Raw genomic sequence first — 16,679 nt, 5'->3', positions numbered from 1 at the left:
GTTCGCTCGACCGACCGGCTAACTAAATCATGCCACGGATATCGTTGGCAATTTGAACGGCGATCCGCGTAATAGTCTTAATAGCCGGCGGATCCCGAGCCAACCCGAGTTACCGCGCTCCACGATGATTGCTATGGCATCGTTCCTCCCAGCGATATTTCATCGAGCGTCGAATCATTCGCCGGATGCTGATCAAGAGTGAAAAGTCTCTTTGTCGATTGGGACCCTTCGCAGACGCTAATTGGACCGGTCGTGTAATTCTCGTGAGAGGAGCGTTTGATTCGGCCACCCCCCCCACCCCACCCCCTCCCACTCGTTTCCCGGAATCATCCCGGCGAACGCTATGCGAAAGTCAATGGTCCGACGGAGCTGTCGAACACGCGAATTTTCTGCGTTGCAGAAGCTTCGTGAAATACACGGTTTTGAACGATTTTTACACAAAGGAAACGACAGGGTAATGGGCGGCGTGTAAGCTGCGCGTGGCATTATCCGATTAATCTTTTGTTTAACGACGTATTAATATTGACACTTTACACCGTGGAGGGTCGCGGGCACTTCGGACATGTGTACGGCGCGGACAAAAAAAAAAAAAATAAAAAAATCTATGGCCGGGAGCCGCGCACGCATTTCGAAAACGAAAAACTGATATATCTGGAAATGCGGAATGACAGAACGCATATATCTTCGTTGGGCGGAACTAGCGAATCCCTATATGCCGCACTAATCCTTTTCCGATACTGAAAAAATGATAAATCTCGGATGTGAAACCACGAACGTAGGGTCCGGTCGTATCGATCTCCGCTACAGGACGATCCATAAGTGCCGCGGGGTAAGGCGTTCGTTTTTCCAAAGCGGAACGGAACGCGTGTTTGCGCGGAAAAACGGGGTAAAATGATTTTATGCTCTATCTCCGAGGGGGATACGGGTATTATCAATTTGCAGGTTGATGAACGAGGAAAGAATGAAACGAATTTTGTCGACGGGAAAGCTCCGTCGAAACTTCTTGCATCGATAAACTTCATAAATTTATGCTGATCCGCGACAAGCGGAACGATACGCTGATAAATAGGACGCGAGTGTGTCATTCAGCGTGTATCGCGTCCTGCAAAATAATTTAATCGGGCCCGATATTTCGAAAACTTTCGACACACGCCACGCCACGCCGGATCGGACGAATAATTCGCCGTGTAACATAATGTAAACGTCGATGTGAACGGAGCCGCGATTTATGCAATTTCAATATTTAGTCGCGCGCGCCGTTTACCACCGATAAATCCAGTCCCGTGGACGGGATCATTTTTAGGCTTGCCGGTGATTTCAACGCCCGATGACTGGCACACGCGTGTCACGCGCGAGTGGAACGCACCCTGCTTCGCCGAAAACGCCGTAACATAACCCCATAACATTACGTCCAAGAATAGAGTTCTCGTTTCTTCAAATTTTCAAGAAATCTGTGTCGGATTTATTATTAAAACACTACCGGAAGCTTATTCACCCCTCGCACTGCAAGCTCATGACGAAGATTTATTATTATGTATGTTGTTGAGGGGTGAACCTTGTGTAAAATGAAATTTTTCAGCATTTTTTTGGTTTAAATCGATAGGAAATTTCTCAGGAATACGATAAAAAAAGTTAGAAAGTGACCAGAGATGTTCTTGTACGTTGTTTTCAAAATAAAGTGAACGATTAATATTTAGAAAAAATATTTATTGTTTACATTATAACGTTAATAAATGACACCTCAAATTTTAAATCAATCTACGCATTACATTTTTCAAAAATAATTCTTGAACACAGGCCATTTACACAAGGTTGCCCCCTTAATTTCCTTTACACTCAAATGAAATTTTATTTTGCTGTTGTACATCCATTGGAGACTGCATAGAATAAATATAAACTTTCCTCTTCCTCCGGGAAATTATGAACGGCAAAAATACAGTAACTGTAAAATAAATCGTAGTGCAAGGGATTGACAGAATTGTGGAGGATGACTCGTAGGATCGCGATCGAAATTGCTATTGCTGTTGACAGATCGATTAAAAAATTCCATAGACTTCCAAAAATTATGAAACAATGGATTCGGCCAAGTGCTTTGGAACTTGCGTGGAGGATAGACGTAAATGGAACATCCGAGCACCGGTAAAATTAATGAAAGCTTTTAGGAATGCACCGATCGTTATATTATTTTTGCAAAATGTTGATTTGAACGCGTCTCAGAAGGGAACATTGTCTGTGAGGTTCCGAGCAGCTAATAAATCGACTGTTGTCCCCCGGAAGGAAGCGCGGACCAAGAATGTAATACACCGAGCACGATCATAACGGGTCAGCAAATGAGCAAAGTTCGCGACGAAGGTCTTTTTCGGCAGTGTATCAAACCGGAGAGAGCAACGATTTACGGATTTATCATGCGATACCGGACCGGAAGTTTCTCGCTCTACGACGGGAACATTTTTACGGAGGCACTTTAACAATATATCTACAGTATATTCGCGAAGAAACCCGTTCGAACGAAGAAAGTGTTCCCTCCAAGGACAAGTGCTATGCTGTCTTCATTTTCGGAAGATCTTAATGTTAGGATTAATTTTTAACTAGACAGGGAATTATGTCGTTCGTATATAGGTGACGAGAACCGGTCGGAGCGTTAATGGTCCAGCGGTAGGACTAATAAATAATTCATAAAACGACGGTAATTTTCAATAATGGCTTCCGAAGCTTCCTATCGATTCTTATATCCTCGTGCTCTTCGTTTTCTTATTTTTAATTCCGTCTATACATTTTCTCCGGGTATCGTGCGAGACACTCGGAATATTAAACTCTGAACTACCCTCGGGAGGGGTTGGGGCTGTTATAGTAATTCAATCGTACGATTCTGAGAACTTTACGCACTGGTGGAAGTAACAAAGCACGACAATTAACGCGATGGCTGCTGTATGACTGTGAAAGTCGTGCAGAGTCAGAGAGACTTGTTTAATCATTGCATAAACGGGTTAGTATGGCTGCGGTGGAATCGGTTATCGAAGGAACGCGTGCAGGATGGTGGTGGGCGAACAACAAACAGCGGAGGCCCAGGGAATCGATGGCTCTGAATCAGCGACTGGTCGCGAGACAGGCGGGAGCAGAGCGGGTCCGCGGGTACATATTGTCGTAATATTTCGGGAAACGCGGTGCCGGGTTCGGATCCGGGGGCAATCTCACCCTCGAAGATGGCATATACGCGGAGGTGAATCGCCTCTTGCCGAGGAAATCCGAGGTAATTGAATGCTAACCCTCCCCGCGGCTTCTCCGCGCTATCTCTTTCTCTCGCGGCGGTTCGTCCAGCCCGTTCCGATCCTCGTTCAACCCTCCGAGCCCGAGGGTGGTCGGGAGGAGAGAACGGTTGAGCAGAGAGAGAGAGAGAGAGAGAGGGAGAGAGGGCGCCGCGTTCATCCCCTTGCCATCACTCACCGACACAGACTTGTAGCTTTCAATAAAAATGTAAATATGGCGGCGTAGAACGAGCCAATGACAGCGCTACATCGACGCCGCTCCGCTCGGCTCCGCTCCGCGTTTCCCCGAGAGGGAGAGAAACGGAGAAAAGAGGGATGGAGACGAGAGCGAGAGAGAGAGAGAGAGAGAGAGAGAGTGAGAGGGTGAAGGAGAGAGAGAGAGAGAGAGAGAGAGAGAGAGGATGGTCGCGATGGCAGGGGTTGAGGCTTCGAAATGGGAAGCTCTGGCTGCGAGGGTCGAAGATGGCGAACGGGGAGGAGAGAGGCTCCTCGTAGCCGCGGCTCGAGAGCACAAGTACTACAGATGTAGCTCTCGGAGAGGCGGGAGTAAAAGTGGAGGCTCGGGGAGGTGGTAGCTGCCTCTCCGAAGCGGGGAGGATACGGGAGAGATAGGTAATAGGGGTTCTCTCAAGAGGTAGGGTGGAGGAAAAGGGTGAGTCGCCCCCGGGGAGGGAGAGAAAAAGGGAGAGAAAGGGATGGCGGAAAAGATGGAGAGAAATAGCCGGATAGACAGGGATATGAAAAAAGAGAGGGAGCTCTCTCTCTCTCTCTCTCTCTCTCGGGTAAGAGGGACAGAGGGCGAGGCAGATAGCGGATTGGAGAAAGAGGACAACGACGGAGTTCCGGAGTGCCGTGACGCTCGCCGTCGTCACCTACGGCTCGCCCTCTCTCTCTCTCTCTCTCTCTCTCTCTCTCTCTCTCTCTCTCTCTCTCTCTCCGTTCCTACCATTTTTGTTCCAAAAGGTGGGAGAGGGAGAGGCGAACGGAATGACGCAGGTGCCGCAAAGCTTGACACGTCTCCGGCTGTTTTGTCACCTTCTTTTATCCGGCCAACTTTTTTTACAACGCCGCCTCGTTACAAGCTTGCTCACCCCGGCGTTGATGGAGTAAGCCGCCGCTGAACAAACGCGTTTTAAAATTACGCCCCTTCCCCTCCGTGCGAACCCTGCCTCCAAACCCCCCAAACAAGAAAGAGAGAGAGAGAGAGAGAGAGCTAGGTGGCACCGTTCGCCTGCAACCCTTAACGAAAGCCACTTCGATGACACGGTTTTTTCCGTCGTTGGCCCGGATTCCCCGCCGTTTCTCACCCCCTCACGCCCCCTTGTCAGATTGCTTCCTACACGCGAAGCACGCCCCAGGCAAGAAAACCTCGGCTCGCTGGCCAAAAATCCATTTTTTCGCTACCCGGAAGCGAAACACCTCGCTCAACCGTAAGGGGAACGCCTACAATTGTAAAAGTTTTACAGGTTGTGTAAAATGTGTTCAGTAGTTATTGTACTGTGAAGGGTAGCGGCTGATTCTACGTGAAAAAACGAACAAAATATGAGGAATAAAATGTTTTTGTACGTGGCTCCGTTTTCGAGAAAAACTAGTCTGAAAGGTGGTCCGACTGTGTCGCGTCTGATCACGACTGGCTGCATCCCCTTCGTGCGCAGTCTCGCACTCCACGAGTATCAAAGTCAATTTTCTCGAAAATGAACGTCCCTATCAAAAAATTGCATTACTTACTTTCGACTTACTTTTTCCGAAAGAACCTTGAACCATTCTAAACTTAAAATTACAGCCCAACAAATTCACCGCTATGCCAATAACCAACATTTTCTACTATATTCAATCACGTTGCACTTTATGACCTCAACACATATTTCTATGCCTTAAATGTAATCTATAATCTAAGAATATAAAAATCTACAATATTTGTATTATTTGCGAATAAAAATATGAAAAGAGTTTTAAAAAGGAATTAAAAGTGCCCGGTTATCGACATAAAGCAAGTTCCGCCAATGTAACAATAAAAAAGCCTTTTTTTTTGCTTGCTAAATAATACAATTGTTTTGTTATTTAATTTTTTAAGAATCAGGTCAGATCCGGAATCTGTTCGTTACTTTTTGTCGATAACCAACAAACATCGAAGCGACACGGTTCTCGCAGATAATCCTAGGCGAAGTTCTAATTAGAAGGAAGGGCGGAGCATTCCGAGTAGCAAGTGGAACGAGCGTGCACTGGTCAGACGCGGCAGGCGGGCAACATAATAATCGGTGGCACGCGTTCACCGCGAAATTCTGCGAATTGATTTCCTCTCGCGAACCTCCGTGTACGTACAACAAATTCGTAGCAGTTTCTATTTGCCCCGCAACGATTTACGAGGCTGGTTCGATTCGTTTCGATCGTCGTTTCGCTACCGTCGCCGTTCAACGCTTCAACGGTGCGCGCATCGAACGAGCGAACATTATAAAAAGATTACTCGAAATTTATGCCGGTAATTTATACGCGAATAGAACGGATTAACGCTCTCCGAGCAGAGTATCCCGGAAACGGGAGCTCGACTTCGAGGGGTCGAGGATATATTCTTCGCCGATAAAAATCGCCGGCCAATTAAATTGGCAAGAAAATATTAAATAACGGCGAAGATTAAAAAGCGGCCGGTCGAGTTGATTTCACCGTTTTTATCGCGGCCCCGTCGTTCCATCGTTCACGGATTAATATCGGCGCAGCGAGCGCTCGACTATTATGAATTTTTATTAACCCATCTACATCTGTTACTCATAATTAGCCGGACCCACTTAAATCACCGTGACGTTTTTATCGGAGATTAGCATAAACTTTATTAAACGCGATACGGCCGTCTAATTTCGCGAACCGGGGGCTGGCCGGATGCTTGCGCTTCTCTTTCGACTCCACCGACGATCTATGCGAATTATATCAAATCACACCGCACGGCAGACTTGCTCTATAATACATTTCAAGGTCTGGCAAGTTCATATCCTCATCACAGCAAAGCTGCTTCAATATCCAAAACAGCCCAGGCTCACCGAATGCATTGAAACGCTCGAGAAGGCTTCCAAAAAATAGCATAAACTCTTCTACGTGTGCTGGTTGGCTCGACTCTCGTTGATTTTCCAATGCATCATTATCCTTTCAGAAATCGTGTTTTCGGGGGGTAGCGAGCGTGATTTCGAGTGGATGGAGCGAACAGGAGGCACGAAACGAGCCCGAGCGTTTCGATAAAGCGGACGGAAGACGAGCAGAGGCGTCGTCGATCCGATCGATAAAAATTCCCGGTGAATCGAAGGAAAATGGCGGGGCAGGGACGGAGCAATCGGTGTGTCGGCCGTGCGCGCGCGGGGCGACTCGCGGAAATCTCTTTCAGCAAGGGGAGGAAAAGAAGGAGAGGAAAGTGAGAGAGAGAGAGAGAGAGAGAGAGAGAGAGAGAGGAAGAGAGAGAAAGAGAGACAGCTTACCTTAACTTGCGACTCCGACATTCCGAGGGCGTACGCCAATTTAGCTCGCTCCGGTCCCGCAAGGTATTTCGTTTGCTCGAACGTTTTCTCGAGGGCGAAGATTTGCTGGCCACTGAACGTCGGCCTCGTGTGTTTCTTCTTGCCACCCTCGTGCTCCCCGGCCCCGGCCGAGCCTGTCATCGTCTGCTGACAACCCAGCTGTTGCGACACTGTAACATCGATACTTTCTAGAGATTCTCACTCCCATTCCCCTCCCCCGTGCCGCTCTTTCCCGGATAACATTATCTCGGTCGTTACTTCTATTCATTCGCGGCTAGGAACCGGGAACGAGCGCACCGAGAAAGAAAGATAAACAGAAGCGGTTGCCAGAGGCGACTACTTCGGGAGGGTCGTGAGAGAATAGGTTAATCGCTTCACGGATTAGTAAATGAATTAGATATTTGCTGGCTTCCTCATTCGTACAGTCGATCGTTTAAATCATTTTATCCTTACTTTTTTGTTCACCGTAAGGGTCTAACTCCGAAGACTTCACTACATCCCGAAAGTGAGCTTGTGCCATCGGACTGTTCCAGCTTTTTTATTTTAGAATTGTGATATTGAGGAGAGTAATTAAGCTTGCTACACAGTCTGGAGTAATTTGTGGCCTTTTTTGGGTAAATGTACCCGGAGCATTAAATGATACAGGGAAATAGAGCTCCTCGAACGGTGGGACCTAACTATAGCTGGGTCTGGAGTATAGCACTATAGTGCGCTGGAGCTTCCCGTTCCAGCCGCTAGGTGGCCGCAATCCTTTCTGGCTTCAACAGTGTGATTACTGTATATCCTGGGCCATTCATACGTCAGAACCAGGGCTGACTGTTTTACCATTAGGTAAGTACCTTTTCTTTTTCTATCTTTATCCTTCTCCTTGTTGTTCCCTTTGCCTTTTCTTTATTCTTGTAATTATTATCCTTTAAAATATTGAATACTCTACCTTCCCCTTCTACGACGCTATTCCCCCACGCTTCCGCCAGGGCCCGGTCACGTGACGCGTTTCGTCTCTGTCGTGCATGTGTCACAGTGTCACGTGACCAATCCGGCACTGACAGAGAGGGGGTAGGTTTTCCCCTCGGTTCGAGTCAATTCCCCTGACCTGGCGAGTCTGCTGCGTCATTTTCTAGAATTTTCTTTCTGCTCTATTGTTGTCGCCTAGAGGGCAACCGGATATATTTTAGTAATTATTAAAATTCCAATTGAAATTCCGACTCCTAGAGAGAGAGAGAGAGAGGGGTGTATTTTGAATAAAAGCGTGGTCCGCCGATCGATTCCCTTTTTTCGGCGTTCTCTTCAATTTTTTATTTTATCCTGTCGCGATATATCCGAGCGTTTTCCAGTACGGGGACGCGTGTTCGTTCTGTCATTCAACAGCGCTATCATCGTCACCGTGAAACTTATTCAATAATTGGGAGGCACAGTTTGCGGCGATAGCCCTTTCACCGAGCAATTAATCTTCATCAATTTTACGTCATTCTTCTTGCTCGCGGAACCCGGTGGAGCGTCGGCGGGGGCCGGGGGCCGTGGGCTCTCGCCGGAAACGATTTACATATCCTATCGATAATTACGTCATAAATTTACATCTCGTTACACGCCGAAAATGTTGTGCACCGCCGCCGTATCTATTAAAAACCGTTGCAATTGTCCCGGCGATAACGAATCGATCGCTTTTGCGGCGGCCGGAACGTGTCGAATACTTCATTGCCGCTTCCGCTTCATTAACGCGCGCGCGCCGGTCTTCCGTTGCGAACCGTTCGGCGAGCGCACAAGTATCCGCGCAACGCTACGCGATCTTAGATAATTAATTATATTAGTCACACTAAGGAAACGCCCGAGCCAGATCAACCATTTTCTTACCAAAAGAACGGTTTCTCGAATAATATATTGTTAAGTCTTTCCCATCGAGGGTTACTGTTTCTGTTTCTTTTAGCTGAGACTGATCTAGCAAATTGAGGACTCATTATTATAATTAGACTGCGGATGTTTATGCAATTTGCAATTTTTGTAGACGAATTTTAAGAAAGTGGAATCAAATCAAATCTTATTTTCAGTGACAGTAGTCTTTGCAGGTCTGAAATAAATAAAAATCGTATTGAATTCTGTCCAATTTTATACTCTAGCATTTTTCGAAAATTTTCAGAAACCATAAATGCATGAAGCTCCGCATAATACAATGCTTTACGGTAAAAGTGCTTTATCGGGAGATTCCCGGACTTCGACGAAAGAAAGTTAATAAGAAAATACAATTCATTTGTTCGCAGAAAAATTGATCCGAGCTTTCACACTCGCACACTATTGCAGGCAACAGCGGACGTACAATTTGCTCCCAGAATTTCGACCGTGTCCCTCCGGCGCGGCGCGGCGATCTAATCGCGAGCCTCGTTGTTCGAATCTCATTAAAACGCTGAAAGCCGGATCATTACTTTGGTTTCGACGGTCGGTGCACACCCCGGGATCGTAAAGTTCATCGGGCGGGCTCGATAGGGCGCAACAAGGGTGGCAGATCGCAGTTTAATTTGACGGAATCACGCGTCCAAGGGTTAAACACTTGCGCGATAGACCGCAATCATGGCGTCTCGGCGTCGGCCGGCACGTGCCGGGCCACGTGAGCTTAGTGTTCCGCAAATAGGCGGACTTTGTTATCGTTATCCTTCGGCTCGTTGATCCTCTGTGTCTCGATGGTGCCAGGGGTTGCCGGAGATAGCGATCGCCGAATGAAACGCCGCGGCGATACACGGCCCGAGATTGGGGTGGCATTATCGCGGCGCGAAGATGTTCACGAGCCGCTCGCCCCAACGAAAAACCGCGATTAGCATTCGCACTGCTAAACCCCGTCCGAAACAGAGAGAGAGAGAGAGAGAAACGATTAACTTCCCGGTTAACATCCCGGCTGCAACAATAACCCTCAGAACAAGAGACAATTCCTGACAAATTTCAAATTTTCTACACAATCTTCAGGGTTCTATTAGACTCTAAGCTAGCAACAGAGTAGAATATTTCATGCATGGGGGCGCCCCAGAGACGAGCGATTCTGTTGAGGAGGATAGCGCCGTTTAGGGGATGAGGAAATCAGGAGGAGCGGCAAGAATTATTATAGAAAACTTGGCCGGGTAATTAAGAAGGGCTCGTGGACGAGCAGCACGCGGTCAGGCGCGTTTGCGTGGTCGCATGCAGAGCTATGGGGTAAATCGCACGGGGGCGCGGGGCTTGACGGGGGTAGCTAACGCGAGGGAAAAGGGAAAGGAGGCGTGGGGTCGTCACAACAGTATGGGTTGTGGGACTTTAATTTAATAAAGCAATTTGTAACGGAATACGGAACGAGGCAATAATGGCCAGTCGGCGGGGAGGGTTCTAATGAGCTGCTTACCGCACTCTCCACCCTCTGCTTCGATCGAGGTACACGCTCTCCGCTCGCGCGGTAGGTATCCCCTATTCATCTACTTAGAAACTGCGTAAACTCGCGCAACTTTCCGCCGCGTAATTCGATAAGACCGTTTCTCCTCGTTTTTGCACGAATTTATAAGCGTCGCGCCGCCGACGCCGGCACGGGAATCTCTTTCCTGTCGTCCGTAGAACGAGATTGATTCCCTTGCTGTACAGGAGACGCTCGAGCGAAAGAAATTTCATCCACGGGTCCACGTTCTACGAGATCGATGCGCTTCGAGTCGCAATCCTCCGCTGCATCCATGCTTCCGTCACTTCTACCGATAGGTGAGTACTAGACAATTTTATGTACGAAATTCGTGTGCGATGCAAGCAGGTGTGAACTTACTCTGACGCAAGGGAGTGTATTTAATCGAATTTGGTGTGTATTTAACCTTGAGCGACCTTGAACAGTTTCCCGTGTAACACTTTGACTGCCAATCTAGGAACCTCAAGAATTCCATAAAATCGAAGTAAGTTATTTAACGAAATAAAAATTGAAAAAAATGAAATGTATGATATTGACTAGTCCTCCAACTTTCTTGCATTTTACAGATCCCAATTAACACTAGAACTACCGAACCAGTCAAAATGTCTGGTGGATGATTTCTTTTTTCACGATTACTGAAATTATGAAAACGTTTTCACGAGAAATTTTTTAATATACCTCTTCTTTGGAGTACATGTTACCATAAAAATCGTGTGAAACCTGAGCAAATTCAATCTTGCTGTTACTATAAAGGGATAAGTCTAAGTCACGTTTAGGGCTCGGTAGTTCTAGTGTTAAATTTGGTAGAATGAATATATCAACGTAAAAATTCATTTTAAAACCTGGAGAAATAATTCCGTCGCCCACATATGGTTGACATGGCAGTCAACGTGTCGCAGCAACCTTTTTACAAACACAGAGACACTCGAACGTCAGCGATCAGTCGAGAAATGTTTGTATAATGTTTTCTATTATCAGAGACGAGGAGAAGGTTTCAGATGGGTGAAATTACGACGGCGCGCCGTATATTCGATATAGTTTAATATTCCGAGGGTGCGCATCGTAGATCGGCCAGCGCGCGAGCCTAAACGAGCGTCGCGGGACCATGAGATCGCCTTTCCATTAAACGCTATAGCCTGTGTAGCGTGAAATTCCACCTTTTATCCGGTTCCCCATCCCGGGATTGTTGCGCGTCGGATATTTACGGGCGAACAGACTCGACCGACCCGAAGGAGGACGACTCTCGGAGACGCGGAGGATCGCCTGTTACCTGCTGAAATACTGCTTCCGGGTTATTAAGCGGCATTAGACGGTCGGGGAGCTGGTTACTTGGTTGCCGGAGAGAGCGAAACCGGGGACGAGAGGCTGCTGGAGGAGGTATCGAGATCGTACGAGAGCGAGAGAGAGAGAGAGAGACTTCCAGAGGAGGATCGCTCGAGGAGATAGGGATATCGGTGATTGGACCGGGGGTGGCTCCTACGGTAGGCTGCTAATGACATTGGGAGGCGGTGTTGAAGATTATGATGAAGCTGTTACGAGCAGGAAATGGGTTTACCGCGCTAGACTGCAGTTTTTATGTGGAAAAAGGTGAGTGACCCTTCAAACAGCTAGCACGACCATGTTAATATCTTTGCGGGATAGTGAGAACTTAGTGTAACGCTGTGAATAAATAGTCGTTCTGTTATCCGAACATCTGTGTCCACCGAACTGGTTCGGATCATCGGGCTTCTGCCGTACTGCGTCAAGGGTAAAATTTGTTGCTGCTGATATGTCATTTCTAATTTCTTAACCCTTTGCACTCGAAGCTAGTAGATGTACACGTTAATTCCTGACCTTGACAATCAATCATTTGTAACTTTGTTTAGTGGCCAAACTTATTACTGGATTCATCAGTCACCTTGAAAATTGTATAACAGCGTAGAAAATGGTATGGATTATTCTTAAGACTTGTTCGAAAATAAATAAAATATTTACGATGACGAAGTCACGAATTAATTTGTATACCTAATACTTTAGCAAGACAGTGCTTCCGGTCTAGGATATTTAAATTGACCTTAGGTTTATTCACACTATTTTAGTCACTCATTCGAGACCTAAACTTTAAGCAGTCTAGCGAGTAAAAACAAATTTAGTGACGTGCCTAGTGGTTCGAATATTGACAGTTTTTACTGGCGCCTCAGAGTCAAAAGGTTAGAATTGTTGACAGCGAAAATGTTTATTTAGCATCCGTTTCTCACAATTGGCTTGGACGATTTATATTTCTCGCAAAGATCCCATCGGCTGTACAGAATGACCAGAGTGAACAACCGAAATGGAGTTTGATCTAGATCGCATGCTAGATTTATGTGGCATCTTTTCGCCGAATTTGCAGATTTTAATCCGCGGATGGCGCCATTTCGGAGGGCCACTAATCGCGAGAAGGCTCGCGAGGCCCGACGGTTGCACGCCTCCCCGGAATATCAAACATATATCGACTATATACGTCTATCGGGGGTCGGTGAGGGGGCAGGGGGGTTGCAAGGGGGTTGCGGGTGCGGGGTTGGCGAAGGCTCGCACTGGATACACCGTGATGCCACAGTTAAAATATTGCCGGAGTTATTCACGTGAGTGTGGAAAGGCGGAGGGGGTGTGCCGCGGCGGCGGCGGTGGTGCTGCGGAGGCAGCAGGCAGCAGGCCTCGCCGGGATACGAGGGTTGATATTGAATATGATATTCCGGATCCGACGCCGCAGCAGCGGACTACCGCCACCGCTTTACCCTCTTATTCGTCCCACAGTGACATTCGTACCCGACACGACGCTGAAACAACACACGTTCGCTCGTCCACGCCCTTCCACGGGCCTTCTCCGACGTACTTACATCCTAGTATCTCCCTATCTCTTCACCCTCGGGCTGTACCCTTCTCCCTTTCTCTCTCTCTCTCTCTCTCTCTGGTTCCTTTTTAACCGTGCCTCTTCAGTCTCCTCTCTCTCTGTTTCCCTCGTAGCTATCCTTCTCTCTCGCGTTCTTACGCCGTCTCTGTTGGATTCTCTTCGTCGCCGCGACGGGTGTGTGCGTGCACATGTGCCGCCACCGGGGCTGATGTATGCTCCCGAAAGGGGATGCTCGGTCTCTCCTCCGCCGCCGTCACGTGTTCTTTCACTTTGTTTGTGATTTTTTTGCGGCGGCCTTAATCGCTTTTACAAATCGCTGGGGCCAGAGTTATGGAGGCGACGCGGCGAGACGACAACTTCCTTCCTTCCTTCCTTTCCTTCCCACCTTCCTTCCCACCTTCCTTCTCTGTCTGTTCCATCGCCCGTTGGTTCGTTCCCCGGGAAAAAGCGGTTTCCGAAGTGACCCTGCGGCGACGGACCTCCTCGACACGGCCAGAGGTCCGGGGACCATTCATCCCCGTGACTTTTATTTCACCGGGACACCGGGTTTCGAGGTTTCTGGCAACTCTTCGTTTCGTCCACAAGACGATCAGCTCGCCGTCGATTATTCCCTCTCGTAAAAGTTCGACGCAGCTTCTGAATCAACACTGAAATCGCTGGCCCGACTACAACCGCCTGCGACCATCCTAGCAGAGTTTTCTGTTTCGAGAGTTCTATTCGGGAATTATGGAGCCTGTTGATTAGCTCCATACCAATTACTCTCCGGTCAGACATGGATCCAAGCATTCGTTCAACAGTGGTGCACGTGGAAGACGAGGTATCAAAAATGTGTGGATGCAATTTAGAACAGGAGAAAGATTAAAAGAATCTAAGAATGTCGACAGCTTTATGCAACTTCTGTTTGGTTCTTGTGTCCTATAATTAATGCAGAACATTTTTATTTTTACCCGTGTATTTTTTTTTATTTTCATTTTGATTCGAACTTCTTAATGTGTCGTAATATTCACATCGATCTGGGCGAAATTCCTGTTGCATCGATTTTTGTTTAGCTTGTACTGCGCTTTGGGAAGTGTTCGGAATTATCACTAAACCTCCCACGGTCGGTCAAATTGACCTTTTCGAACTTCTGCGTACAATTTCGTACATACACAACATTGTCACATCGCTATTTATCTTTACGACTTTTCTTAAAGTATGTATACAATGTATTTTTCAGTATTTATTTCTCGTTTTATTTTTTTTCCAAGAAATATAAATATCTTGTCCTAGTGTTAAGGAGTCATCCAGTAGCCCAACACGTGCTTTGCTATTGAAATGTTTTATTAAATGCAGCGCGTCTCCTTCACGAAATATTGAAATCATTTACCAGAGGAACGTCATAGAGCTCCTTGAATATTATGCTGTATAATGACTTTAACCCTCCGTATGTTATGCCGGAGTCATTCGTGACCCGTCACGATGAGGTTAAGCTTAAGCGACCTTCAATATGTACAATTTTATTCCGATATAAGACGACGCTTGTTATTTCCTCTAAAAATGTTTAAAAATTCTCTTTAATCCTCTTCGTCTTCTTCATCCGAAATACGACGAAAGCCGGTCCCGAGCTAACGCCTTATATCGAAACACATAGGCCTAGAACTGGCAGGAGTCCGAGGGTTAAACAGCAAAAGTGTATAAAATCGTTCTCGATCTCCTCGATCTTAAGTACCACTTTTGTTCAACAGCAATGTGTTAAAGCATCTTGCGCAACCGTTCGGAGAAGCCTGTTCCTTGGATCTGCCCAAGAGCTCGAATTTTCGTGTGTCTAGCTGGGGAAAAAATTGTTTTCCAAGATTCCTCCTCTCGGGCTCGTCTCATGGTTGTTTTCATTGATCTCTAGAATAGCATTTAGCGGCTCGGCAGCACGTGTTTTTTCACTTCGATCTCCCTGTCGCGAGAGCAAACACGAGCAGCTGTCAAATCCGTCTAATATCGGGGGAAAGAGAAATATCTCTAGGCTGAAAAACGTGTCTCGGATGTTTTCGGTCGAATCTTTTTCTTCTAGACCTTACTCGATCCTTCGGTCTCTGTTTCGACGATCTCCCGTTCCCAAAGGTATTGGGTTTGTCGACTTAGTTTCCCCGTCCCCGTTAAGTTTCATTTCGAAACAGTCAAAGTGTAATCAATATTCGCTTTAAATATACTTTCCTTTAATTGGCGCACAATCTTTAATTGGCGCACTTAATTGTTTCGTGGTTAGACTGCGGATCGTTATGCGAAATAAAAATTCTCTGCGTTTGTCATAAATGATATATGACCGGAAGTTTATTAACAGACAATAATTCTACCGTACCAAAAGGAACTTTAAAAATCTCCTTTTACATATTATTATCAAACCAAGTTGTTAGATTACGTTACCAACTCGTTGGTTTATAATTAGAGAAAATACTCAACCTGGGTTAATGAGCTTCAAAAAATTATTGACACGTTGACTGCCACGGTACTTTCCAGGATTTGTAAAAATCCAATTTAATCATCATCGCAAAAGACTTCTTAAATAATTTATCATTTTGTACGCGAATGTCATTTCTTAATGCAAAAATATTATTCATCATATTATGGCAAGTAAACGAACTACGAGATAACTCCTAGTTGGCAGTCAACGTGTTAAATAATCACCGGTACATAATGTGTCCAGAACGTTTACCTGTCCTTAACAAATTTATTACGTTGAAAGTAATATATCGACGCTCTTGGATTATTTACACCGTCGGAAATGGCAGGTACTCATTTTTCTAGCGATTACATTGTCAATTTAACCCCTCACGATCGTCAGGAATAATGAACAAAATATGTTTCATTTGTAGTTTCGCATTTTAAAGAAATACGTCTCGCGACACCGACACGAAAGGGATTAATCATTTCACTATGTAGAAATAGCAAACGGTTGAATTTTCGCCCTGAGGAACGTACGGGGGTTAAAAAGAAGGATCCAGTTAAACAGACGGGACGGGGACCGTTCGAGAATCGCGGAGAGAAAAGAAACTCTTAGGTTTTCGCGAGCTAATGCCGCCGGTCACGAATGCAGCGACATACGCACCAGTTGAAAAGGAAACTCACGTGTGTGAAGTCTTGCCCGCCATGCCAGGGGATCACTGACTAATCCCTGAAGACCCGGCCAATAGACAGCGGGATGCCGTGGCTCCGTTCTTTGTTGAAATTGTCCGATACCTGCATTCAAAGCAAACACAATATGAGCGTGTGCGTGATCACATCGACAACCGAGCATTCTCTCTCCTTCTGTTTATCCTTCGCGTGTTTTCCCCCTCTCTCCCCCACCCCCATCCCCTCCCACGCCAATTACATTCGTTTATCGACGATTCCATAATTCTTGCCTCGCCGACATCCATCGTCGCCGTTGCTATACAACAAATATTTGCGCAAATAAGAGTAAACGGACACTTGCGAACGACGGGTGGGGACGTCGCGCCACCGAAAAAAATGCGACCCTTGACACACGCTATCCACGCGGATAGGATAATTGATGGGGACACGTTGCATGCAGGATCGTCGACTTTTTTTGTAAGTTCACCGACGGATAGAAAACACTGGGTATAATTAATCGCCCGCGCGGTGGGAATTTATGAAAGCGGTAT

At 46.6% G+C, this 16,679-nt stretch overlaps 2 protein-coding genes and 1 long non-coding RNA gene across 3 annotated transcripts in view; 2 read left to right on the top strand and 1 right to left on the bottom strand.

Annotated features, from left to right (window-relative positions):
- Positions 1–16,679, top strand: part of LOC143354397 (uncharacterized) — a 532,419-nt gene that overhangs the window by 50,035 nt on the left and 465,705 nt on the right. The gene's annotated exons all lie outside the window — the stretch shown is intronic.
- LOC143354381 (dipeptidyl peptidase 9) overlaps positions 1–16,679 on the top strand; it is a 60,156-nt gene that overhangs the window by 33,981 nt on the left and 9,496 nt on the right. The gene's annotated exons all lie outside the window — the stretch shown is intronic.
- Hgtx (HGTX homeodomain transcription factor) overlaps positions 1–16,679 on the bottom strand; it is a 39,807-nt gene that overhangs the window by 13,859 nt on the left and 9,269 nt on the right. The window contains exons 2-3 of the mRNA XM_076788912.1: positions 16,144–16,254; positions 6,728–6,936 (exon numbers count right to left, since the gene is read on the bottom strand). Of these exons, the coding sequence (XP_076645027.1) occupies positions 6,728–6,936; positions 16,144–16,254 (320 nt within the window). The remainder of the gene's footprint in view (positions 1–6,727; positions 6,937–16,143; positions 16,255–16,679) is intronic.

The sequence above is a fragment of the Halictus rubicundus genome, chromosome 5, assembly GCF_050948215.1.
Source record: "Halictus rubicundus isolate RS-2024b chromosome 5, iyHalRubi1_principal, whole genome shotgun sequence".
In the NCBI taxonomy this organism is placed as follows: domain Eukaryota; kingdom Metazoa; phylum Arthropoda; class Insecta; order Hymenoptera; family Halictidae; genus Halictus; species Halictus rubicundus.
Note: the sequence above shows the minus strand (reverse complement) of the source record. Positions and strands in the feature narration are given on the sequence as shown.